A 26,303-nucleotide genomic window follows, 5' to 3' on the forward strand; every position below is an offset into this window, starting at 1 on the left:
TGAACACAGTTAATATGTGTTCGTAGCGTATGACAGTCACTTGTGCACAATACAGTGACCAATCGGATGTCCCAACCGAGATGATTTCTACATATTACTATAAAACAATTCTATTTATAAAAACAAAAACAATTGTGTCAATCAAAAAGGGAAGTATAACAACATCCAAGCTAGTAGAAAGCTTGCATCAATCCACCGTCACAAAGTTATAAATTTTCCTACAGAAATATAAGATAAAAAAAAACCTTATTTATTACATATTACAATCTATAATCAATCCACTCACAACACATACAACAAAATCGATAACTTCTTAAAAGTTCATAACATTCAAGTTCGAATAACACATATACAAAATAATCTAAATGTACAATATTGTTCAATACAAAAGACTCTTAAATCTTTCTTCAAATCATATCCACAAATGAGCTACTCCTTCGATCTGCAATTAAAAAATATATATATGAGAAAAGCAAACATTGCAACTCACATACAAACAAAATTTATCATAATTAAGTATGTTTTTTTAAAACATAAGACTCATTTAAACATTCAATGCATGCGTTCTAAAACATACATAAATATCAATTTTTTGTTTACATATAATTTACAAAACATAAAATTTATACGTATTTTAAATGCTAAATAAATTGCTTATCATACTTTTTTTTTTCAAGCAACATATATTTAAATATATTTTCATAATAAAAGCATAATACAACTAAAACCATATATCATATCATAAATCATTATAGTATAAAGAATTGCCATTAACTAGTCATAAAAAACATAAATATAGTTGAGGATTCAGCGTAGAGAAATAAATTGTACCTTTTACAAGTAAGCCCTTACTAAGTCTTGTATTTAGTTTTACTATTAGTTAGAGTGGTCTCAGAGACTCGGAGGGAAAACCAACCGAAAACAACGAAAAACCAATTGCATCGATGCGGAGAAGCAATGGTTGGATGTGATGTACCTTAATATCTCCCATTGGGTGACATTCGAAATCGACCCGAACTCTTCATCTCGGCCAAGTGCTTCTCCAGCTGCTCCGTCAGCCTCGGCTGGCAGGCAATGAACTGTAGATTCCTGAGGGACGTCGGCAGCCCCTTCTCAGGTAGCGACTGAATCTCCGGACATCCAATTATTCTTAAAAGCCGGAGGGAGGGAAGGACATGCAACTCTCTCGGTAGCGATTGTAGATTCTCGCAATTGAAGAATTCTATAGATTCGAGAGCTGTGAGGCTTCGCAACAACAGCTCCTCCTCATCAGACATCGTCGCTCGACGAAAGTTTGAGATTGTGAGAGCACGGACGGATGGAAGTGTTCTTCTTAAGAGCGATAGTTTGAACAGGGCTGTGTCGTCGATGTATAATTCAGTTACCGACGAACCCTCCACTTGCTCATTCCCTTCATTCAGCAACAGCTTGGGACATAATTTGATGGTCAATTCTCTCAGGGATTCCAGAACTCGCAACCCGTCTATTGATCTCAACTCACCACATTGCCAAATGCTCAGAGATTCAAGTCGTTTCAGGTGAAGCAGCGACGTTGCTGGAAGAGACTCTATGCACCGGCAGTCGCCTATTTCCAATCGAGTGAGTGAGGTCAAGTTGTGCAGGCAGCCCAGTAGCAATTTTCCCAGATTCCCACAGTCAGACAACACTAGTTTCTTTATCGATGGTGGGAGGCAGATGTTAATGTCCCCATCTCGCGTCATGCTCAAGAGATTCGGGCAACTGCAGATTGACAATTTCCCAAGGGAGGTGAGTTCTATAAACCCCTTCGCCGGCTGCCACATGAGTTCCGCACATTCCTTTATCTCAATGTCACGGATATTTGGTAAGCTGTGCGATAGCAACCCTTCTTCCAGATTTCTTAGATTTGGACATTTTCGTATTCTCAATGTTGAAAGAGAAGCAGTTATGCTACTGCCGCCTCCATGGATTCCTTCCGATAACCCTGGCAGTTCTGTCAATCCGACTTCATCTATTTGTAATGTTTCAAGTGGAGGAGGGAGGGGAGGCAACCTCTTAAGCCGCGGGCACTCTATAATTTCAAGTTCTCGCAAGCAAGGAAACAGCTGTCGGCCATCAGCCCAAGACCACTCTTCCCATTCTGGCAAGTCGATGAACGTGAGCTCCTCCAAGCTAGGAAAACATTTGCCTTGGTCTCTAGAACCGAAGAATCCATCGCCCACCTTCTTCACTGTTGGCATTCCCACGATGCGAAGAACCTTGAGACTCGGCAATTGTCCAAGACAAGGGAGTCCATATTCTGGAACAGTCATACTGCTACTTCCATCGATTTCTTCCCATAATCTTGGAACTTCTATCGACTCGACAAGACATAATGACAGTGATTCAAGTTTAGGAGGGAGAGGCATCCTCTTAAGCTTCGGGCATCTTTCAATTTCAAGTTCTCGCAAGCAAGGAAACAGCTGTCGGTCATCAGCCCAAGACCACTCTTCCCATTCTGGCAAGTCGATGAACGTGAGCTCCTCCAAGCTAGGAAAACACTTGCCTTGGTCTCTAGAACCAAAGAATCCACCGCCCACCTTCTTCACTGCGGGCATTGTCTGGATGCGAAGAACCTTGAGACTCGGCAGTTGACCAAGACAAGGGAGTTCCTCACATTCTGGGATGTCCACCAGCTTTATCTCTTCAAGACTATATATTTTCAATTCTGAAACGATCATACTGCTGCTACTTCCATCGATTTCTTCCCACAATCTTGGAACTTCTGTCAACCCGACTTCAAATAATGATAGTGACTCAACTGAAGTAGGGAGGGGAGGCATCCTCTTAAGCCTCGGGCAACTTCCAATTTCAAGATTTCGCAAACAGGGAAACAGCTGTCGGCCATCAGTCCAAGACCACTCTTCCCATTCTGGCATGTCCCCGAACTTGAGCTTCTCCAGGCTAGGAAAACACTTGCTTTCGTCTCTAGAACCAAAGAATTCATAGCCCACCTTCTTCACTGCTGGCATTCTCTCGATGCGCAGAACCTTGAGACTCGGCAGTTGTCCAAAACTCGGGAGTTCCTCCAGTGCCATCATGTCCTTCAGCACTAGCCTTTCCAGATTAGGCAAGAACTTGCTCTCTGTACTTAATTCATGACTTATTTGTTTCACTGCTGGCATTCCCTCCACGTAAAGGTTCTTCAGATTCGGTAGCTGTCCAATACATGAAAGATCCTTCCATGCTATGCAGTTTATCAGTCTAAGAATTCCCAGATGCACTAACAATTGTGCCTGCAGCCAACTGGGTGATCTGATACCAATGTACCCTCTGATCGTCAAACGTTTGAGAGCCTGATGTGGTTGGAGACCTTCAAGTACCTCCTCCGACACAACTAATTCATTGCCGTCCAAACTGGAGCCATCATCTGATATCCATTCTAAGACCAGTTTATCAAGGTACTGTTTGTTGTTCAGATTAGCCTTGCTTGCTTCTTGTTTACTCTCAACATTCTCAAGGTTGGTAATTCGAAGTTTTCCATGTAGTTGTTTCAGACTGCCTAATTGGGCAACCTCGTGTCCCTTATCCTTGAGTACTTTAAATGAACACAGTCCTTGAAGAGAAGTCAGCTTCCCAACATCATTTATCTCGGAAATTATTTTGTCTTCTGCATTAAGATGCATCAAGTTGATCAACTTACTCATGCCGTGCGGGAAACTCTGTAGTTCACAGCCCCACAGATCCAGTACTCGCAAATTGTAAAGACCACATAACGACTCCGGCAGCCTCCTAAAGTAGAAGTTGTGAGATATGTCAAGATAGCGGAGGTGTATCGAGCCACCAATTGTCTCAGGCAACTCCCGCAAGCCACACCTCTGTAATATCAACACTCGAATGTTTTTTAATCTTTCAAACTGGAGGAACAAAGAGCCCTCGACTCCAATGTCATGCCAATGACTTTTATAATTGATCATGAGGGTCCGTAATTTCTCATAACAGGAGAACTCCATTAACTTAGTTTTATCGGTTAATGTTGCTGACAGATGACGAATCGTATTAGGGATCTCTTTCGACTCATCATCATCGATCATGCAAAACTCCCCCTCTGAAATAAACTGAGCAAGATCATGTATCAGGTCATGCATCATATATTCCCATCCCACAGGACCTTCCTGAAAGAAAGACCTATTCACTAAGTCAATGAAGTAGAGGCTTCTTGTATCCTCGATCGTCATATTGTTGTCTTGAGCAACGTAGCCTTCTGCCATCCAAAGCCGGACCAAGTCATCTCCTTCATAAAATCGATGATCTTTGGGGAACAGGGAACAAAAAACAAAGCACCGCTTAAGGTATGGGGGAAGACATTGATAGCTCAATTGTAGGACTGGCAGGACACCCTTTTCGTCATGCTGTAGTTGCCAGATTTCACTCCCTGCGATGTTTCTCCAGTGCTTCTCATTCATCTGCGGCTTCAACAACCCGCCTACCGTCCTTGCCGCAAGTGGCAACCCATTCAACCTGTAAGCGATCTTCTTTGCTATGGCCTCTAGCTGTGGACATTCACCGGCGTATTCGGAACCAAATGCACATTGCTTGAAAAATTCCCAATAGCTGGCGTCATCCAGACCATCTAGAGGGAACGGATTGCCAACCATGTCTGCAATCTTTTTAGAGCGAGTCGTAACCAAAATCTTGCTTCCGGGTTCTCCGTGCTTCAATGGTGCACAAAATCTTTCCCATTTCAGGCTGTCCTCGCTCCACACATCGTCGAGGACAAGCAGGAACCTTTTTGAGGTCAACTTCTCCTTAACTACCACTTGAAGTGTATCAAAGTTATTGAGATCACACGTATTCCTGGTTAAGGATTCTATGATCTCTTTGGTAAGCCTCTCCACGTTGAAGTTGTCGGATACACAGACCCAGACCTTAAGCTGAAAACAGTCCTGCACCCTCGCGTGGTTGTACGCTTGCTGAGCAAGAGTAGTCTTTCCGACCCCTCCGATCCCAACAATAGTTAAGGTTGAGATGCTACTGTTGCTAGATCCGGATCCGTCGGCAGATTGCATCAACAGTCCCAGAAGTTGATTCAACTGTTCCTCTCGTCCGAATACTCGAGTTTCTATGGGTGAGGAAGTGGTGGTTCGTTCCACTACTGACGTTATCATCTGTTTCTCATCAGCATCTAATGTATTAATGAGATCATCGATGCAAGTAGTGATTGTGTCTAACTTCATCTGAGTTTTCCTCACTCTATTCACATCATCTCTACCGAAGAAGCGACTGATAACTGCAGGTACCGAAATTTTCATCTTTTTCCAAGGAGGGAGACCGGAAGAAGAAGATGATTGGTTACTTGTCTCATCCCCAAGAGCTCCTTGTTGTTCGATCTGTTGCTTCAGAACCCGGAACTGGATCTCATCAAGCAAGTCGTCAGCGTCATAACCAGCGTCCTTCAGTTCCATCACCAATTCCTTCAATCGCCTTTTCGTGTCTTCATCTTTAATCCACATGTTCTCGACTCTGCCGATGATGTTCTTAGTCCCGGGAAGAGTAGTCTTCAGCTTGAGGAGGTCAGCTCCGACTCCGGGGTCCTCCAACAATAGTCCGATCGCACGGTCGTTGATCTTTTCCATCAAGCTCCCGAAAAAGGACGATCCGAGAGATCCCAAGGTTACTAGCATCCACGACATCGCAGTGCAGGGCTGATCCTTCTTTCTCCAAGCACAAAGGTTAGAGGATTCTCAGAGTAGATGGATATTTTCAGCCACAACAACAACTCCTCGAGAAGAAGCCTTCGAAAGGGCGGTTGGCGGCATCAATTATTGGAGTCTGCACGTGCTACGCACATGAGGAGGGTGCAGCATCAATTATTGGAACCAATTTTCCACCACTTTCGTTTTCTGGGAGCGTGAGTTCGACCGGTTGTAGGACTTTCGAGGATGAGAAAGCAATTCCACCAAATTCTCTTCTGTCCACTTTAGCCATCTCACTATCAAGAATCAGATGTATGATATGGTAACAAGTTTTATCTATAAGAGTCGTTTTCCGATCGTAGACACAATAATTATTTTTATTTGCTGAAATTAAACTCAACTTATAGAAAATTATCTATTTGATGTATGTTATGATAATTTAATATGTCCTACTATTTGGCGTTCGTGCAAAGTCGAAAATAAAATAAATATCCACTAAAATATATGGTACACTATGAATGAATAACTTTTTAGGATGTAATAAAACGATTTACATGTAAATTACTTTTTCTAATATAATTTTTCTAATATAAATTATTAGATTATTTCTCTTAAAAAATTTATTTTTCATTATCTCATACCAAGTGTATCATATTTGTCTTTTCCTATATACTATCTATTCTTTTATAAAATATGAAAATACCTTTGATATTGACCTAGCCCAATAAAGAAAATGGTTGGGTCAATAGTAGTTAAAGCGAAAAACAAAAATCAGTTCAAAGTAAATCGATTATTTTTCTCTCTCTCTCTCTCTTCTCTTGATGAATCAATTTGTTGATATCTCTCTTCTCTTGATGTATCTCTAGGTGGGAACCTTCTTGATGAGAAGACTCCATAAGGAATTCTTTTGAAGTACTCTTTACAAAAAGTATCTATAAAATATTTATTATAATAATTTAATATGTGATATTATTTGGTATTTTTGTAGAGTTGAAAATAAAATAAATGATTACTAAAATAGATGATATACTCTAAATGCTTTTTAGGGTGTAGAAAAATGATTTACATGCAAGTTTAAATTTCGAATGGATGAATATAATTTTTTTTAATATAAATTATTGGATGAGTTCTCTAAAAAAAACTATTTTCCCTTAATAAAGTATCTCATGCTTTCTTTTTCTCATATAATACTTTTTTTTTATAAAATACAAATACCGTTGACATTAACATAACCTTACGAAGAAAATGGCTTACGAAAATGGTCATTAAACTAGAAAAAAAAATCAATTTAAAGTGAATCGATTTGATATGATCTCTCGATAAAAATTCTTTTCTTAATCCTATTGAGTCAATTTTATCTTTGTCTTTATATATTTATCTGTCTTCGATATATCTCTAAATACATACTTGAAAGGAATTCTCTAAATACAACAATAATCGCTGATCTGATCCTTCACTCTCCCGATTAAGGCGTGTTCGAGAGATCCCAAGCCTGCTAATATCCACGACGACATCGCAGTGCAGGGCTGATCATTCTCTCTAAGCACAAAGGTTAGAGGATTCTCAGAGTAGATGGATATTTTCAGCTGCAAGGACTTCTCCTCCTCAAGAAGAAGCCTTCGACAGGGCGATTAACGGCATAAATTATTGGAGTCTGCACGTGCTACGCACATGAGGAGGGTGCAGCATCAATTATTGGAACCAATTTTCCACCACTTTCGTTTTCTTGGGAGCGTGAGTTCGACCAGTTGTAGGACTTTCGAGGATGAGAAAGCAATTCCATCGAATTTTCTTCTGTCCGCTTAAGCCATCTCACTATCATGAATCAGATGCATGATATGGTAACAAAGTTTTGCCTATAAGAGTCGTTTTCCGGTCGTAGATACAATAATTATTTTTATTTGCTAAAATTAAATTCAACTTATAGAAAATTATCTATTTGACGTTTATTATGATAATTTAATGTGTCTTCTTACTATTTGGTATAGGTGCAGAGTCGAAAATAAAATAAATATCCATTAAAATAGATGGTACACTCTGAATGAATACCTTTTTAGGATGTAATAAAACGATTTGCATGTATATTACACCAAGTGTATCATATTTCTCTTAAAAAAATTATTTTTCATTATCTCATACCAAGTGTATCATATTTCTTTTTACCCATGTATTATCTATTCTTTTATAAAATATAAAAATACCTTTGATATTGACCTAGTCCTATAAAGAAAATGGTTGGGTCAATAGTGGTTAAAACAAAAAACCAAAAATAAGTTCAAATGGATTCTTTTTTTTCTCTCTCTCTTCTCATGTTGATGAATCAATTCGTCGATATCTCTCTTAATCCAAACCTTATTAAGTCAATTTTATCTTTTTCTTTATATCTTAATCTTCGTCTTCTCTGTATCTCTAGGTGCAAACTCTACTAGAAGACCCCACAAGGAATCCTTTTGAAGTCCACTTTACAAAAACTATCTATAAAATATTTATTATAATAATTTAATATATGATACTATTTGGTGTTTCTATAGAGTTGAAAATAAAATAAATGATCACTAAAATAAATGATCACTAAAATAGATGATACACTCTAAATACTTTTTAGGATGTAGAAAAATGATTTACAAGCAAGTTTAAACTTCGGAGGGATGAATTTATTTTTTTAATATAAATTATTGGATAAGTTATCTAAAAAAACTATTTTCTCTTATCTCAATGAATTGTCTCATGTTCTTTTTTTCTTATATAATACTTTTTCTTTTATAAAATACAAATACCCTTGATATTAACATAGCCTTACAAAGAAAATGACTTAAGGTAAAGAGTCGTTAAACTAGAAAATGAATCAATTTAAAGTGAAACGGTTTGATGCGATCTCTCGTTCTCGCTGCCCTACCAATACGAATTCTTAATCTTATTGGATCAATTTTATTTTTGTCTTTATATCTTTGTATCTCTAGGTAAAGGAACTCTCTTGAGGCTCTCTGGATGAGATGTACCTCCACAAGAAATTCTCTAGGTTTTCATGTTGATTCCTATCATCTCGTATTGATCACTTTCTAATGCTTTTTGAAGTACTTTAGATAATATTTTTATCAAAAAACGCTAGATGAATTTTTAAAAAAATAGGGTCTCAACTACACTGATTTTCCACATGGTTATACTGATTTTGATCCTCTGTTTAAAATCAAGAAAATCCTATTTAAAATTAGAGTAAATCAAGCCTTTTTTAATTAACTCACCCTCCAATCACCTTTAAACTTTGAGAATCAGTTAAGTGAATTTTGATCCATTTTTTCTTTTTTATTTATTCAAAATGTGAATTTACAGTTATTTGATCCCACGTAAGGTTGAAATTGTTTTTTTTTTGGGTCAAATAATGCTTTGTTTACTCTTTTTCCCTCAAAAACCTTGATGATTATTTTTTTTATTTTTGGTCAAATAATTGTACTTTGCATTGATATCCAAGAAATCTTGATGATTTTTTAAAAAAATTTGAGTTACAATGATTTTTTTTTTACAGAGTTAATATTATTTCTGGTCCTTTATTAGAAAGCAATATAACCCTATTCAAAATAGTATAACTCATATATCATAAAAAATATTTTTTTTCATGTTAGAAAGCAATATAAACACGTCTTGTAAACAACATTTTTCTGAAATCAATTGTTATGTTCATGTTTTGTATTTTTTTTATATAGTAAATAGTATAGGCAAAATATTTGTTATGTGCTCAAAACGCGAGATATAGAAAAACTTTGTGCAACTTAAATGCAAAGTATGGTGGAATAGAAAAGTGTGTCGAGTTATAATACATTGCATAATTGTTTCGGAAGCTTGAGCATCGTGATGAGTCCGAGCAAAAGCTCAAGCTTGTTTTCCTCGTTATCCTCTCATCTTTTACTGATATGAGATCTCTACGATTAATCCTTTAGATTGTGATCAGAATGCTGACAATGGAAACGTATTCGTCCTGTCGAGCAACTCGAGAAAACATGATTAGTTTTCCTACAATTAAAATATCTCATCTCATCTTTTTCTACTATTGATGTTGTGGTGGTGGTTGGATGGTTGTAAGCCTTCTTTGCATGTCCCCCCTACCATGAAAAGGAGAACTCGCTCCCTGTGATGGTGTAGACTTAAATGTGAGCCTCAGATCTTTTCTTTTATGATCTGTTTGACCAATTCTTCGTAAGTTGATAACTCAAGGATGGCCACTCGTTTTGCAATAAAGAGACATAAGATTTCGGTTCTATAGCATTAGGTGCATCCAAATATTCTCAAAATGTCGATACCAAGCTGTCGTTCCTCTGCAAACCACGGTGCAGAATATTGTGGTCATATGGAAACATGGCGTCGACACTAATGTTCACCATGATCAAAGCCCACGTCCGACTCAACGAGTACTAGTCACTATCACCTAATATTATTAAAGTTATTTCAATATTTTGTACATTATGATTTAGTTTCAAATTTCTATACATTGCTAAATACCATAAAAAAAATTATCATATCCTAAAAAGCTTTCCGATTTACAATTATTAAAAGTTACTAACAAATTAAGATAGTATCACTACATAAAATTAATACCACTATCTTCGGATTCAAGTTTAAAGTCTTAGTGACAATACTAGTTTTTTAGACTTATTATCATCGACAATGAAGATATAAAATTTATTTTAAAAAATGATATTAGTGTACCTTGGTGCATGTATGTTGAAAAAGAAGAGTGTTTTTTATAGTGAGATTATTATTGTCAACAGTGATTTATCGGTTGTTGTTTAAGACGAAAAGTCAGACTCCAATGTATGCGTGTGCATGTTATGCAAAATTATTCTTACCTCTTGGATGATAAGAAATTTAGAAGATATTTGATATATCCTTATATGTCTTGATTTTTTTTTTATAATGTATGTATATAGAAAAAGGAATGAGACTACTAATTGACCGACCACATATGTTATATTATATAGAAATATATATTATTTAGAGAGAAGAGTAGTTCTCTCAGCTAATTAATTTTTTATGCAATGTTCTATAGAGCTCTTTTGCTAACTCTCCATTTTAACTAATAAATTGTAGTTTTAGAACAAAGAAGTGGACTATTTGGTGTCAGTTTGGTTCTTGGCATTTTATGATTAGTGAACAAGTTCAAATAATTGAAAGATTGGTGGGTAGATCTCATATACTTTATGGACAAGATGCGAATCACCTAATTAAGGGTGATTTAGTACATGTAGCTCGTGCCAATGCATAATCTAAGGGTCAATGTTTTTTTTTTTTTGCTTCTTTCTGTTATTTTTGTATTCTAAAAAATATTTTCTACCATACAAGCATATGCTCCATGACTTGTAAGTTATAATTAATATGGTAAGTACTTTATGATCATCCTTACTTCTTTTTTGCGTCAAACCACAAGTAAGTCGCTTTATTTGTAGAGATGTCTGCTAAAACAAAAAAGAGTTGCCAGCCCCATGTGGTATGACTTTAAGAGGTGAGTTTAGATGCAAAATCCATCTCAAGAAACAAAAAAGAGGTAAATGAGATTGACAAGATGCTCCTAAATCTCCATAAAATGACCATGAGATAAGTTACGTCAGCATGCTACCTCCTCTCACAATGCAGATGATAATTTCATTATGATTTTTGACATGATATATTATGTTCATTGAAAAGTTCTATTGTGTCAACTGAAACAGTGTTATAGTATCAACTTCATAATCAATTGATCAATTACATGCTTAGAGATAGCTTAAAATCATGTTGCGTGTTCTGAAATGTACCACATTAATAAAGAATCTGATTCCTAAGAACAAAAGACAAATTCTTATGAAAACCTACTTAAGTTTTATGACAATTATTCTATAATTAGAATAATAATGGTTTCCCTAGTTAAAGCATTTATTGGACAAAAGATAGATACAGAAACTTAAAATTGACGACAGACCATACCAAAACATCTAATTTTCAATAATTTCTACATCCTGTCTTAAAAATAAAATAAATATTTATAATGATATATATGAACTTCAACATGAGTTCTATCACTTGTGCATGATACATTAATCAATCGAATGTCTCAATATATATATATATATATATATATATATATATATATATATATTTGCCTATAGAAATATAAGATAAAAAAATATAAACAAATAATTTTCATATAAAATTTATTACATATTTCAATATATAATCAATCCACTCACAACACATACAAAAAATTCGATAACTCCTTAAAAATTCATAACATTCAAATCCAAATAGCACATAAAAGTTCATAGCATTCAGATCCAAATAGCACATATAAAAAGTAATCTAAATGTACAATACTGTTAAAGGTACAATCCTCTTAAATAGTTCTTCAAATGATATCCAGAACTACTCCTTTTATCTGAAAATTAAAAAAAATTATATGAGCAAAGAAAACATTGTTACTCTCATACAGACAAAATTTATCATAATTAAGTATTTTTTTAAAACATAAGAATTTTGTAAACATTCAATGCCTGCGTTCTAAAATATACATAAATATCAATTTTTCATACACATATAATTTACAAAACTTAAACTTTATATGTATTTTAAATGCTAAATAAAATGCTTCTCATACTTTTTCTTAAAAGCAACATATATTTACATATATTTTCACAATAAAAGCGTAATACAACTAAAATCATATATCAGATCATAAATCATTATAGTATAAAGAATTGCCATTAACTAGCCATAAAAAACATAAATATAATGAAATAAATTGTACCTTTTACAATTAAACCCTTACTAAGTCTTGTGTTTAGTTTTATGTTCTTGGATAAAAATCTAGCTATTACCGAGTGGTCTCACAGACTAGGAAGGAAAACCATCCGAAAACAACGAAAAACCAATGGTTGGATGTGATGTACCTTCACGTATCTCCAATGGATCAACAGCCAAAAATCAACCCGAGCTCTTCATCTCGGCCAAGTGCTTTTCCAGCTGGAAGAGACGTCGGTAGCCCCTTCTCAGGTAGCACCTGAATCTTCGGACATCTAATTATTTTTAAAAGCCGGAGGGAGGGAAGGGCATGCAACTCTGTCGGCAGCGATTGTAGATTCTTGCAATCCTTGAATTCTAGCGATCTGAGAGCTGTGAGGCTTCGCAACAACTGCTCCTCCTCATCAGACATCGTCGCTCGAGGAAAGTTTGAGATTGTGAGAACACGGACGGATGGAAGTATCCTTCTTAAGAGCGAAAGTTTGAACAGGGCTGTATCGTCGATGCATAATTCGGTTACCGATGAACCCTCCACTCGCTCATTCCCTTCATTCAGCAACAACTCGTCTTTCGATCTCAGCTCACCACATTTCCAAATCTTCAGATATTCAAGTCGTTTCAGGTGAAGCAGCGACGTTGCTGGAAGAGACTCTATGCACCGGCAGTCGCCTATTTCCAATCGAGTGAGTGAGGTCAAGTTGTGCAGGCAGCCCAGTAGCAATTTTCCCAGATTCCCACAGTCAGACAGAACTAGTTCCTTGATTGAGGGTGGAAGGAGGATGTCATTGTCCCCATCTCGCGTCATGCTCAAGAGCTTCGGGCAACTGCGGATTGACAATTTCGCAAGGGAGGTGAGTTCTTTAAACTCCTTCACCGGCAGCCACACGAGTTCCGCACATTCCGCTATCTCAATGTCACTGATATTTGGTAAGCTGTGCGATAGCAACCCTTCTTCCAGATTTCTTAGATTTGGACATTTACGTATTGTCAATGTTGAAAGAGAAGCAGTTATGCAACTGCCGCCTCCATGGATTCCTTCCCATAACCCTGGCAGTTCTGTCAATCCGACTTCATGTAAATTTAATGTTTGAAGTGGAGGAGGGAGGGGAGGCATCCTCTTAAGCCTCGGGCATCTTTCAATTTGAAGTTTTCGCAAGCAGGGAAACAGCTGTCGGCCATCAGCCCAAGACCACTCTTCCCATTGTGGCATGTCCCTGAACGTGAGCTCCTCCAAGCTAGGAAAACACTTGCTTTCGTCTCTAGAACCAAAAAATCCATCACCCACCTTCTTCACTGCTGGCATTCCCTCGATGTGAAGAACCTTGAGACCCGGCAGTTGACCAAGACAAGGGAGTTCCTCACATTCTGGGATGTCCACCAGATTTATCACTTCAAGACTATATATTTTCAATTCTGAAACGATCATACTGCTGCTACTTCCATCGATTTCTTCCCACAATCTTGGAACTTCTGTCAACCCGACTTCACATAATGATAGTGACTCAACTGAAGTAGGGAGGGGAGGCATCCTCTTAAGCCTCGGGCAACTTCCAATTTCAAGATTTCGCAAGCAGGGAAACAACTGTCGATCATCAGCCCAAGACCACTCTTCCCATTGTGGCATGTCCCTGAACGTGAGCTCCTCCAAGCTAGGAAAACACTTGCTTTCGTCTCTAGAACCAAAAAATCCATCACCCACCTTCTTCACTGCTGGCATTCCCTCGATGTGAAGAACCTTGAGACCCGGCAGTTGACCAAGACAAGGGAGTTCCTCACATTCTGGGATGTCCACCAGATTTATCACTTCAAGACTATATATTTTCAATTCTGAAACGATCATACTGCTGCTACTTCCATCGATTTCTTCCCACAATCTTGGAACTTCTGTCAACCCGACTTCACATAATGATAGTGACTCAACTGAAGTAGGGAGGGGAGGCATCCTCTTAAGCCTCGGGCATCTTTCAATTTCAAGTTCTCGCAAGCAAGGAAACAGCTGTCGGTCATCAGCCCAAGACCACTCTTCCCATTCTGGCAAGTCGATGAACGTGAGCTCCTCCAAGCTTGGAAAACACTTGTCTTGGTATCTAGAACCAAAGAATCCATCGCCCACCTTCTTCACTGCTGGCATTCCCTCGATGTGAAGAACCATGAGACTCGGCAGTTGACCAAGACAAGGGAGTTCCTCACATTCTGGGATGTCCACCAGCTTTATCTCTTCAAGACTATATATTTTCAATTCTGAAACGATCATACTGCTGCTACTTCCATCGATTTCTTCCCACAATCTTGGAACTTCTGTCAACCCGACTTCACATAATGATAGTGACTCAACTGAAGTAGGGAGGGGAGGCATCCTCTTAAGCCTCGGGCAACTTCCAATTTCAAGATTTCGCAAGCAGGGAAACAACTGTCGATCATCAGCCCAAGTCCACTCTTCCCATTCTGGCATGTACCAGAACTTGAGCTCCTCCAAGCTAGGAAAACACTTGCCTTGGTCTCTGGAACCAAAGAATCCATCGCCCAACTTCTTCACTGCTGGCATTTTCTGGATGCGGAGAACCTTGAGACACGGCAGTTGTCCAAGACTCGGGAGTTCCTCCAGTGCCATCATGTCCTCCAGCACTAGCCTTTCCAGATTAGGCAAGAACTTGCTCTCTGTACTTAATTCATGACTTATTTGTTTCACTGCTGGCATTCCCTCCACGTAAAGGTTCTTCAGATTCGGTAGCTGTCCAATACATGAAAGATCCTTCCATGCTTTGCAGTTTATCAATCTAAGAGTTCCCAGATGCACTAACAATTGTGCCTGCAGCCAACTGGGTGATCTGACACCACTGTACCCTTCTATCGTCAAACGTTTGAGAGCCTGATGTGGTTGGAGACCTTCGAGTACCTCCTCCGACACAACTAATTCATTGCCGTCCAAACTAGAGCCTGATGTCCATTCTAAGACTAGTTCATCAAGGTACTCTTTGTTGTTCAGATTAGCCTTGCTTGCTTCTTGTTTACTCTCAACGTTCTCGAGGTTGGTAATTCGAAGTGGTCCATGAAGTTGTTGCAGACTGCCTAATTGGGCAACCTCGTGTCCCTGATCCTTGAGTACTTTGAATGAAGACAATCCTCGAAGAGAAGTCAGCTTCCCAACATTATTTATCTTGGAAATTATTTCGTCTGCTGCGTTAAGATGCATCAAGTTGATCAACTTGCTCATGCCGTGCGGGAAACTCTGTAGTTCACAGCCCTGCAGATCCAGTACTCGCAAATTGTAAAGACCACATAGTGACTCCGACAGTCTACAAATCTGACAGTTGTAGGATATGTCAAGGTAGCGGAGGTGTATCAATTCACCAATTGTCTCAGGCAACTCCCGCAAGCCACACCCGTGCAATTTCAACACTCGAATGTTTTTTAATTTTTCAAACTGAATGAACAAAGGGCTCTCGACTCGAAAGCCAAACCAAAAATTCTTGGAATTAATCATGAGGGTCCGTAATTTATCATAACAAGAGAGCTCCATTAACTTAGTTCCATCGGTTAATGTTGCTGATAGATGACGAGTCGTATTAGGGATCTCTTTCGACTCATCATTGATCCTGCAAAACTCTCCCTCTGAAATAAATTGAGCAAGATCGTGTATGAGGTCATGTATCACATACATCGATCCCCAAGGAGCTTCCTGAAAGAAAGACCTATTCACTAAGTCAAGGAAGTAGCGGCTTCCTGTATCCTCCATCGTCATATTGTTGTCTTGAGCAACGTAGCCTTCTGCCATCCAAAGCCGGACCAAGTCATCTCCTTTATAAAATCGATGATCTTTGGGGAACAGGGAACAAAAAACAAAGCACCGCTTAAGGTGTGGGGGAAGACATTGATAGCTCAATTGTAGGACTGGCAGGACACCCTCTTCGTTTTGCGGTAGTTGCCAGATTTCACTTTCTGCGATGTTTCTCCAGTGCTCCTCATTCATCCCGTCCTTCAACAACCCGCCTACCATCCTTGCCGCAAGTGGCAAACCCTTCAACCTGCTAACGATCTTCTTTGCTATGGCTTCTAGCTGTGGATATTCACCGTTGTATTTGGAACTAAATGCACATTGCTTGAAAAATTCCCAATAGCTGGCGTCATCCAGAACTCCTAGAGGGAACGGATTGCCAACCATTTCTGCAATCTTTCTAGAGCGAGTTGTAACCAAAATCTTGCTTCCTGGTTCTCCGTACCCCAATGGTGCACGAAATCTATCCCAGTTCTGTCTGTTCTCGTCCCACACATCGTCGAGGACAAGAAGGAACCTTTTTGAGGTCAACTTCTCCTTAACTTCCTCTTGAAGTGTATTAAGGTTGCTGAGATCACACGTCTTTCGGGTTAAGGATTCTATGATCTCTTTTGTAAGCCTCTCCACGTTGAAGTCGTCGGATACACAGACCCAGACCGTATGATGAAAATAGTCCTTCACCCTCTCGTGGTGGTAGGCATGCTGAGCAAGAGTAGTCTTTCCGACCCCGCCGATCCCAAAAATAGTCAAGGTAGAGATGCTACTGTTGCTGGATCCGGATCCATCGGCCGATTTCATCAACCGTTCCAGAAGGTCATTCAGCTGTTTCTCTCGTCCGAATACTTGAGTTTCTATCGGAAAGGAAGTGGTGGTTCGAGGCACTACTGACGTTATCATCTGTTTCTCATCATCATGTAAGTTATCAATGAAATGCTTGATCTCAGTAGTGTATTCATCTAACTTACTCTGATTTTCCCTCACTCTATCCACATCATCTTCTCTACCGAAGAGGCGACCGACACGTTCATGAAGTTTTCTTCTTTTACTCGGAGGGAGATCAAAAGAAAAAGATGATTGGTTACTTGCCTCATACCCCTGAGCTCCTTGTTGCTCGATCTGTTGCTTCAGAACCCGGAACTGGATCTCATCAAGCAAGTCGTCAGCGTCATAAACAGTGTCCTTCAGTTTCATCAGCAATTCCTTCAATCGCTTTTTCGTGTCTTCATCTTTAATCCACATGTTCTCGACTCTGCCGATGGTGCGCTCAGTCCCCGAAAGAGTGTTCCTCAGCTCGTGGAGGTCAGCGACTCCGGGATCCTCCAAAACTCTTTCGATCACATAGTCGCTGATCTTACCCATCAAGCTCCCGATGAAGGACGATCCGAGCGATCCCAAGCCTGCTAATATCCACGACGACATCGCAGTGCAGGGTTGATCCTTCTTTCTCCAAGCACAAAGGTTAGAGGATTCTCAGAGTAGATGGATATTTTCAGCTGCAACGACTTCTCCTCCTCGAGAAGAAGCCTTCGACAGGGCGGTTGGCGGCATCAATTATTGGAGTCTGCACGTGCTACGCACATGAGGAGGGTGCAGCATCAATTATTGGAACCAATTTTCCACCACTTTCGTTTTCTGGGAGCATGAGTTCGACCAGTTGTAGGACTTTCGAGGATGAGAAAGGATATGGTAACAAAGTTTTCCGATCGTAGACACAATAATTATTTTTATTTGCTGAAATTAAACTCAACTTATAGAAAATTATCTATTTGACCTTTATTATGATAATTTAATGTGTCTTCTTACTATTTGGTATAGGTGTAGAGTTCGAAAATAAAATAAATATCCACTAAAATAGATGGTACACTCTGAATGAATACCTTTTTAGGATGTAATAAATCGATTTACATGTAAATTACACCAAGTGTATCATATTTCTCTTAAAAAAATTATTTTTCATTATCTCATATCAAGTGTATCATATTTCTTTTTACCCATGTACTATCTATTCTTTTATAAAATATGAAAATACCTTTGATATTGACCTAGTCCTATAAAGAAAATGGTTGGGTCAATAGTGGTTAAAACAAAAAACCAAAAATCAGTTCAAAGTGAATCGATTCTTTTTTTTCTCTCTCTTCTATCGTTGATGAATCAATTTGTCGATATCTCTCTTAATCCAAACCTTATTAAGTCAATTTTATCTTTTTCTTTATATCTTAATCTTTGCCTTCTCTATATCTCTAGGTGCAAACCCTACTAGAAGACCCCACAAGGAATCCTTTTGAAGTCCACTTTACAAAAACAATCTATAAAATATTTATTATAATAATTTAATATATGATACTATTTGGTGTTTCTATAGAGTTAAAAATAAAATAAATGATTACTAAAATAGATGATACACTCTAAATACTTTTTAGGATGTAGAAAAATGATTTACATGCAAGTTTAAACTTCGGAGGGATGAATATATTTTTTTAATATAAATTATTGGATAAGAAATTCTATAGGTTTTCATGTTGATTCCTATCATCTCGTATTGATCACTTTCTAATGCTTTTTGAAGTACTTTAGATAATATTTTTATCAAAAAACGCTAGATGATTTTTTTTAAAAATAGGGTCTCAACGACACTGATTTTCCACATGATTATACTGATTTTGATCCTCTGTTTAAAATCAAGAAAATCCTATTTAAAATTAGAGTAAATCAAGCCTTTTTTAATTAACTCACCCTCCAATCACCTTTAAACTTTGAGAATCAGTTAAGTGAATTTTGATCCATTTTTTCTTTTTTATTTATTCAAAATGTGAATTTACAGTTATTTGATCCCACGTAAGGTTGAAATTGTTTTTTTATTTTATTTTTGGGTCAAATAATGCTTTGTTTACTCTTTTTCCCTCAAAAACCTTGATAATTATTTTTTTTGTTTTTGGGTCAAATAATTGTACTTAAATTGATATCCAAGAAATCTTGATGATTTTTTTAAAAAAACTTGAGTTACACTGATTTTTTTTTTTTTTACAGGGTTAACATTATTTCTGGTCCTTTATTAGAAAGCAATATAACCTATTCAAAATAGTATAACTCATGTATCAAAAAAATTATTTTTTTTTCATGTTAGAAAGCAATATAAACACATCTTGTAAACAACATTTTTCTGAAATCAATTGTTATGTTCATGTTTTGTATTTTTTATATATAGTAAATGGTATAGGCAAAATATTTGTTATGTGCTCAAAACGCAAGATATAGAAAAACTTTGTGCAACTTAAATGCAAAGTATGGTGGAATAGAAAAGTGTGTCGAGTTATAATACATTGCATAATTGTTTCCGAAGCTTGAGCATCGTGATGAGTCCGAGCAAAAGCTCAAGCTTGTTTTCCTCATTATCCTCTCATCTTTTACTGATATGAGATCTCTACGATTAATCCTTTAGATTGTGATCAGAATGCTGACAATGGAAACGTATTCGTCCTGTCGAGCAACTCGAGAAAACATGATTGGTTTTCCTACAATTCAAATATCTCATCTCATCTTTTTCTACTATTGATGTTGTGGTGGTGGTTGGATGGTTGTAAGCCTTCTTTGCATGTCCCCCCTGCCATGAAAAGGAGAACTCGCTCCCTGTGATGGTGTAGACTTAAATGTGAGCCTCAGATCTTTTCTTTTATGATCTGTTGATCAATTCTTCGTAAGTTGATAACTCAAGGATGGCCACTCGTTTTGTAAACCACGGTGCAGAATATTGTGGTCATATGGAAACATGACGTCGACACTAATATTCATCATGATCAAAGCTCACGTCCGACTCAACGAGTACGATTCACCATCACCCAACATTATTAAAGTTATTTCAACATTTTGATATAGTTTCAAATTTCTATAGATTGCTAATACCATAAAAAATTATCATATCCTAAAAAGCTTTCCAATCTACAATTATTAAAAGTTACTAACAAATTAAGATAGTATCACTACATAAAATTAATACCACTATCTTCCGATTTAAGTTTAAAGTCTTAGTTACAACACTAGTTTTTTAGACTTAATTATCATCGATAATGAAGATATAAAATTTATTTTAAAAAATGATATTAGTGTACCTTGGTGCATGTATGTTGAAAAAGGAGAGTGTTTTTTTTTATTGTGAGATTATTGTTGTCAAAAGTGATTTATCGGTTGTTGTTTAGAACGAAATCAAGATGATTTAGGTGAAGTCAGACTCGAATGTATGCGTGTGGATCTTATGCAAAATTATTCTTACCTCTTGGATGATAAGAAATCTAGTTGAAGATATTTGACATATCTTTAGGTGTCTTAATTTCTTTTTTATAAAGTATGTATATAGAAAAAGGAATGAGACTATTAATTGGCCGACCACATATGTTATATTATATAGAAATATATATTATTTAGAGAGAAGAGTAGTTCTCTCAGCTAATTAATTTTTTATGCAATGTTCTATAGAGCTTTTTTGCTAACTCTACATTTTAACTAATAAATTGTACTTTTAGAACAAAGAAGTGGACTATTTGGTGTCAGTTTAGTTCTTGGCATTTTATGATTAGTGAACAAGTTCAAATAATTGAAAGATTGGTGGTTAGATCTCATATACTTTATGGACAAGATGCAAATCACCTAATTAAGGGTGATTTAGTACATGTAGCTCGTGCCAATGCATAATCTAAGGGTCAATATCTCTTTCCTTTTTTTTTTCTTACTTCTTTCTACTATTTTTGTATTCTAAAAAATATTTTTTACCATACAAGCATATGCTCCATATGACTCGTAAGTTATAATTAATATGATAAGTACCTTATGATCATCCTTACTTATTTTTTGCGTCAAACCACAAGTAAGTCGCTTCATTTGTAGAGATGTCTGCTAAAACAAAAAAGAGTTGCCAGCCCCATGTGGTATGACTTTAAGAGGTGAGTTTAGATGCAAAATCCATCTCAAGAAACAAAAAAGAGGTAAATGAGATTGGCAAGATGCTCCTAAATCTCCATAAAATGACCATGAGATAAGTTATGTCAGCCTGCTACCTCCTCCTCTCACAATGCAGATTATAATTTCATTATGATTTTTGACATGATATATTATGTTCATTGAAAAGTTCTATTGTGTCAACTGATACAGTGCTATAGTATCAACTTCATAATCAATTACTTGCTTAGAGATCATGTTGCGTGTTCTGAAATGTTCCACATTAATAAAGAATTTGATTCGTAAGAACAAAAGACAAATTATTATGAGAACCTACTTAAGTTTTATGACAATTATTCTATAATTAGAATAATAATGGTTTCCCTAATTAAAGCATTTATTGGACAAAAGATAGACATGGAAACTTAAAATTGACGACATACCATACCAAAATATCTAATTTTCAATAGTTTCTACATTCTACAATAAATTCAATAACTCCTTAAAAGTTCATAACATTCAAATCCAAATAGCACATTAAAAAGTAATCTAAATGTACAACACTGTTAAAGGTACAATCCTCTTAAATAGTTCTTCAAATGATATCCAGAGCAACTCCTTTTATCTGAAAATTAAAAAAAAAATAATATGAGCAAAGAAAACATTGTAACTCTCATACAGACAAAATTTATCATAATTAAGTTTTTTTTAAAACATAAGAATTTTGTAAACATTCAATGCATGCGTTCTAAGATATACATAAATATCAATTTTTTATACACATATAATTTACAAAACTTAAACTTTATATGTATTTTAAATGCTAAATAAAATGCTTCTCATACTTTTTCTTAAAAGCAACATATATTTAAATATATTTTCATAATAAAAGCGTAATACAAGTAAAATAATTGTAGTATAAAGAATTGCCAATAACTAGTCATAAAAAACATAAATGTAGCGAAATAAATTGTGCCTTTTACAATTAAACACTTACTAAGTCTTGTATTTAGTTATATGTTCTTGGATAAAAATCTAGCTATTACCGAGTGGTCTCACAGACTAGGAAGGAAAACCATCCGAAAACAACGAAAAACCAATGGTATCGATGCGGAGAAGCAATGGTTGGATGTGATGTACCTTCACGTATCGCCAATTGGTCAAGAGCCAAAAATCGACCCGAGCTCTTCATCTCGGCCAAGTGCTTCTCCAGCCGCTCCGTCAGCATCGCATGGCAGCCTTCGAAATGTAGATTCCTGAGGGACGTCGGCAGCCCCTTCTCAGGTAGCGCCTGAATCTCCGGACATCCAATAATTATTAGAAGACAAAGGGAGGGAAATGCATGCAACTCTGTCGGTAGCGATTGTAGATTCTTGCAATCCTTGAATTCTAGCCATCTGAGAGCTGTGAGGCTTCGAAACAACTGCTCCTCCTCACCAGACATCGTCGCTCGAGGAAAGTTTGAGATTGTGAGAACACGGACGGATGGAAGTATCCTTCTTAAGAGCGATAGTTTGAACAGGGCTGTGTCGTCGATGCATAATTCAGTTACCGGCGAACCCTCCACTTGCTTATTCCCTTCATTCAGCAACAACTCGTCTTTTGATCTCAGCTCACCACATTTCCAAAATTTCAGATATTGAAGTCGTTTCAGGTGAAGCAGCGGCGTTGCTGGAAGAGACTCTATGCACCGGCAGTCGCCTATTTCCAATCGAGTGAGTGAGGTCAAGTCGTGCAGGCAGCCCAGTAGCAATTTTCCCAGATTCCCACAGTCAGACAGCACTAGTTCCTCGATTGAGGGTGGAAGGAGGATGCCATTGTCCCCATCTCGCGTCATGCTCAAGAGCTTCGGGCAACTGCGGATTGCCAATTTCGCAAGGGAGGTAAGTTCTTTAAACCCCTTCACCGGCTGCCACATGAGTTCCGCACATTCCGCTATCTCAATGTCATGGATATTTGGTAAGCTGTGCGATAGCAACCCTTCTTCCAGATTTCTTAGATTTGGACATTTTCGTATTGTCAATGTTGAAAGAGAAGCAGTTATGCAACTGCCGCCTCCATGGATTCCTTCCCATAACCCTGGCAGTTCTGTCAATCCGACTTCATCTATTTCTAATGTTTCAAGTGGAGGAGGGAGGGGAGGCAACCTCTTAAGCCTCGGGCATCTTGTAATTTCAAGAATTCGCAAGCAGGGAAACAGCTGTCGGCCATCAGCCCAAGACCACTCTTCCAATTCTGGCATGTCCCCGAACTTGAGCTTCTCCAAGCTAGGAAAACACTTGTCTTGGTCTCTAGAACCAAAGAATCCATAGCCCACCTTCTTCACTGCTGGCATTCTCTCGATGCGAAGAACCTTGAGACTCGGCAGTTGTCCAAGACTCGGGAGTTCCTCCAAAGCCACCATGTCCATCAGCACTAGCCTTTCCAGATTAGGCAAGAACTTGCTCTCGGTACTTAATTCATGACTTATTTGTTTCACTGAAGGCATTCCCCCCACGTTAAGGTTCTTGAGATTCGGTAGCTGTCCAATACAGGAAAGATCCTTCCATGCTTTGCAATTTTCCAAATAAAGAGTTATCAGGTTCGCTAACAACTGTGCCTGCAGCCAACTGGGTGATCTGACACCATTGTACCCTACGATCATCAAACGTTCGAGAGCCTGATGTGGTTGGAGACCTTCAAGTACCTCCTCCGACCCAACTAATTCGTTGCCGTCTAAACTGGAGCCATCATCCGATGCCCATTCTAAGGCTAGTGCATCAAGATACTGTTTGTTGTTCAGATTAGCCTTGCTTGCTTCTTGTTTACTGTCAACGTTCTCAAGGTTGGTAATTCGAAGTTGTCCATGAAGCTGTTTCAGACCGCCTAATTGGGCAATCTCGTGTCCCTGATCCTTGAGTACTTTGAACGAAGACAATCCTCGAAGAGAAGTCAGCTTCCCAACATCATTTATCTCGGAAATTATTTCGTCTTCCGCATTAAGATGCATCAAGTTGATCAACTTGGTCATGCCGTGCGGGAAACTCTGTAGTTCACATTCAAACAGATCCAGTACTCGCAAATTGTAAAGACCACATAATGACTTTGGCAGCCTCCTAATGTGACGATTGTGGGATATGTCAAGGTAGCGGAGGTGTATCGATCCACCGATTGTCTCAGGCAACTCCCGCAAGCCACAGTTCTTCAATATCAACACTCGAATGTTTTTTAATCTTTCAAACTGGAGGAACAAAGAGCCATCGACTCCAATGCCATACCAATGACTTCTATAATTGATCATGAGGGTCCGCAATTTATCATAGCAGGATAACTCCAGTAACTTAATTTTATCGGTTAATATTGCCGACAGATGACGAGTCGTATTAGGGATCTCTTTCGACTCATCATCATCGATCCTGCAAAACTCTTCCTTTGAAATAAATTGAGCCAGATCGTGTATGAGGTCATGTATCATATATGCCGATGCCCAAGGAGCTTCCTGAAAGAATGACCTGTTCACTAACTCACGGAAGTAGCCGCTTCCTACAGCCTCCAGTGTCATGTTATCTTTCATATTGTCTTGAGCAACGTAGCCTTCTGCCATCCAAAGCTGGATCAAGTCTGATTCATAAAACAGACGATCTTCGGGGAACAGGGAACAAAAAACAAAGCACCGCTTAAGGTATGGGGGAAGATATCGATAGCTCAGTTGTAAGACTGGCAGGACACCTTCGTCGTCTTGCGGTAGTTGCCATATTTCACTCCCTGCGATGTTTCTCCAATGCTTCTCATTCATCTGCGCCTTCAACAACCCGCCTACCGTCCTTGCCGCAAGTGGCAACCCCTTCAACCTGCCAGCGATCTTCTTTGCTATGGCTTCTAGCTGTGGAAATTCACCGGCGTCTTCGGAACCAAATGCACATTTTTTGAACAATTTCCAATAGCTGGCTTCATCCAGACCTCCTAGAGGGATCGGATTGCCAACCATTTCTGCTATCATTTTATAGCGAGTTGTAATCAAAATCTTGCTTCCTGGTTCTCCGTACCTCAATGGTGCACAAAATCTTTCCCATTTCAGGCTGTCCTCGTTCCACACATCGTCGAGGACAAGAAGGAACCTTTTTGAGGTCAACTTCTCCTTAACTTCCACCTGAAGTGTATCGAAGTTATTGAGATCACACCTTTTTCGGGTCAAGGATTCTATGATCTCTTTGGTAAGCCTCTCCACGTTGAAGTTGTCGGATACACAGACCCAGACCTTAGGATGAAAATAGTCCTTCACCCTCTCGTGGTTGTAGGCTTGCTGAGCAAGAGTAGTCTTTCCGACCCCTCCGATCCCAACAATAGTTAAGGTAGAGATGCTACTGTCGCTAGATCCGGATCCGTCGGCAGATTGCACCAACAGTCCCAGAAGGTGATTCAGCTGTTCCTCTCGTCCGAAGACTTGAGTTTCTATCGGAAAGGAAGTGGTGGTTCGGGGCACTACTGACGTTATCATCTGTTTCTCATCGGCATCTAATGTAGTAATGAGATCCTCGATGCAAGTAGTGATTTTATCTAACTTCATCTGATTTTCCCTCACTCTATTCACATCATCTTCTCTACCGAAGAAGCGACTGGTAAATGTAGGAACCGAAATTTTCATCTTTTTCCAAGGAAAGAGACCGGAAGAAGAAGATTGGTTACTTGCCTCATCACCCTGAGCTCCTTGTTGCTCCATCTGTTTGTTCAGAACCCGGAACTGGATCTCGTCAAGCAAGTCCTCAGCGTCATAAGCAGTGTCCTTCAGTTCCATCACCAATTCCTTCAATTGCTTTTTCGTGTCTTCATCTTTAATCCACATGTTCTCGACTCTGCCGATGACGTGCTTAGTCCCGGTAAGAGTAGTCTTCAGCTTGAGGAGGTCAGTTCCGTCTCCGGGCTTAGCTCCGATTCCGAACACCTCCGACAGCCTTGGGATCGCATCGTCGCTGATCTTTTCTATCAAGCTCCCGATGAAAGCCTCTCCGAGCGATCCCAAGCCTGCTAGTATCCACGACGACATCGCAGTGCAGGGCTGATCCTTCTTCTCCGAGCACAAAGGGCAGAGGATTCTGAGAGTAGATGGATATTTGCAGCGGCAAGGACTTCTCCTCCTCAAGAAGAAGCCTTCGAAAGAGCAACTGCCGGCATCAATTATTGGAGGATGCACGTGCTGCGCACAT

At 38.4% G+C, this 26,303-nt stretch overlaps 3 protein-coding genes across 3 annotated transcripts; all 3 read right to left on the reverse strand.

The window, feature by feature from the left end:
- Nucleotides 1-234: 234 nt before the first annotated feature.
- Nucleotides 235-5,499, reverse strand: LOC135634335 (putative disease resistance RPP13-like protein 1). Its single transcript, XM_065144747.1, has 2 exons — nucleotides 977-5,499; nucleotides 235-442 (listed from the first exon to the last, which is right to left on the reverse strand). Exon 1 carries the CDS (start codon nucleotides 5,469-5,471, stop codon nucleotides 978-980), a length of 4,494 nt encoding a protein of 1,497 aa, XP_065000819.1. The 5' UTR covers nucleotides 5,472-5,499; the 3' UTR covers nucleotides 235-442; nucleotide 977.
- A 6,376-nt stretch (nucleotides 5,500-11,875) lies between these two features.
- On the reverse strand, nucleotides 11,876-17,886 carry LOC135633970 (disease resistance protein RGA2-like). The gene is made up of 2 exons (XM_065144030.1): nucleotides 12,566-17,886; nucleotides 11,876-12,054 (listed from the first exon to the last, which is right to left on the reverse strand). The coding sequence occupies exon 1, from the start codon at nucleotides 17,608-17,610 to the stop codon at nucleotides 12,586-12,588; it is 5,025 nt and encodes a 1,674-aa protein (XP_065000102.1). The 5' UTR covers nucleotides 17,611-17,886; the 3' UTR covers nucleotides 11,876-12,054; nucleotides 12,566-12,585.
- A 3,665-nt stretch (nucleotides 17,887-21,551) lies between these two features.
- On the reverse strand, nucleotides 21,552-26,303 carry LOC103972729 (putative disease resistance protein RGA4). The gene is made up of 2 exons (XM_065140906.1): nucleotides 22,261-26,303; nucleotides 21,552-21,745 (listed from the first exon to the last, which is right to left on the reverse strand). The coding sequence occupies exons 1-2, from the start codon at nucleotides 26,141-26,143 to the stop codon at nucleotides 21,687-21,689; spliced, it is 3,942 nt and encodes a 1,313-aa protein (XP_064996978.1). The 5' UTR covers nucleotides 26,144-26,303; the 3' UTR covers nucleotides 21,552-21,686.

This window comes from Musa acuminata, chromosome BXJ3-3, assembly GCF_036884655.1.
Source record: "Musa acuminata AAA Group cultivar baxijiao chromosome BXJ3-3, Cavendish_Baxijiao_AAA, whole genome shotgun sequence".
Taxonomy (NCBI): Eukaryota; Viridiplantae; Streptophyta; class Magnoliopsida; order Zingiberales; family Musaceae; genus Musa; species Musa acuminata.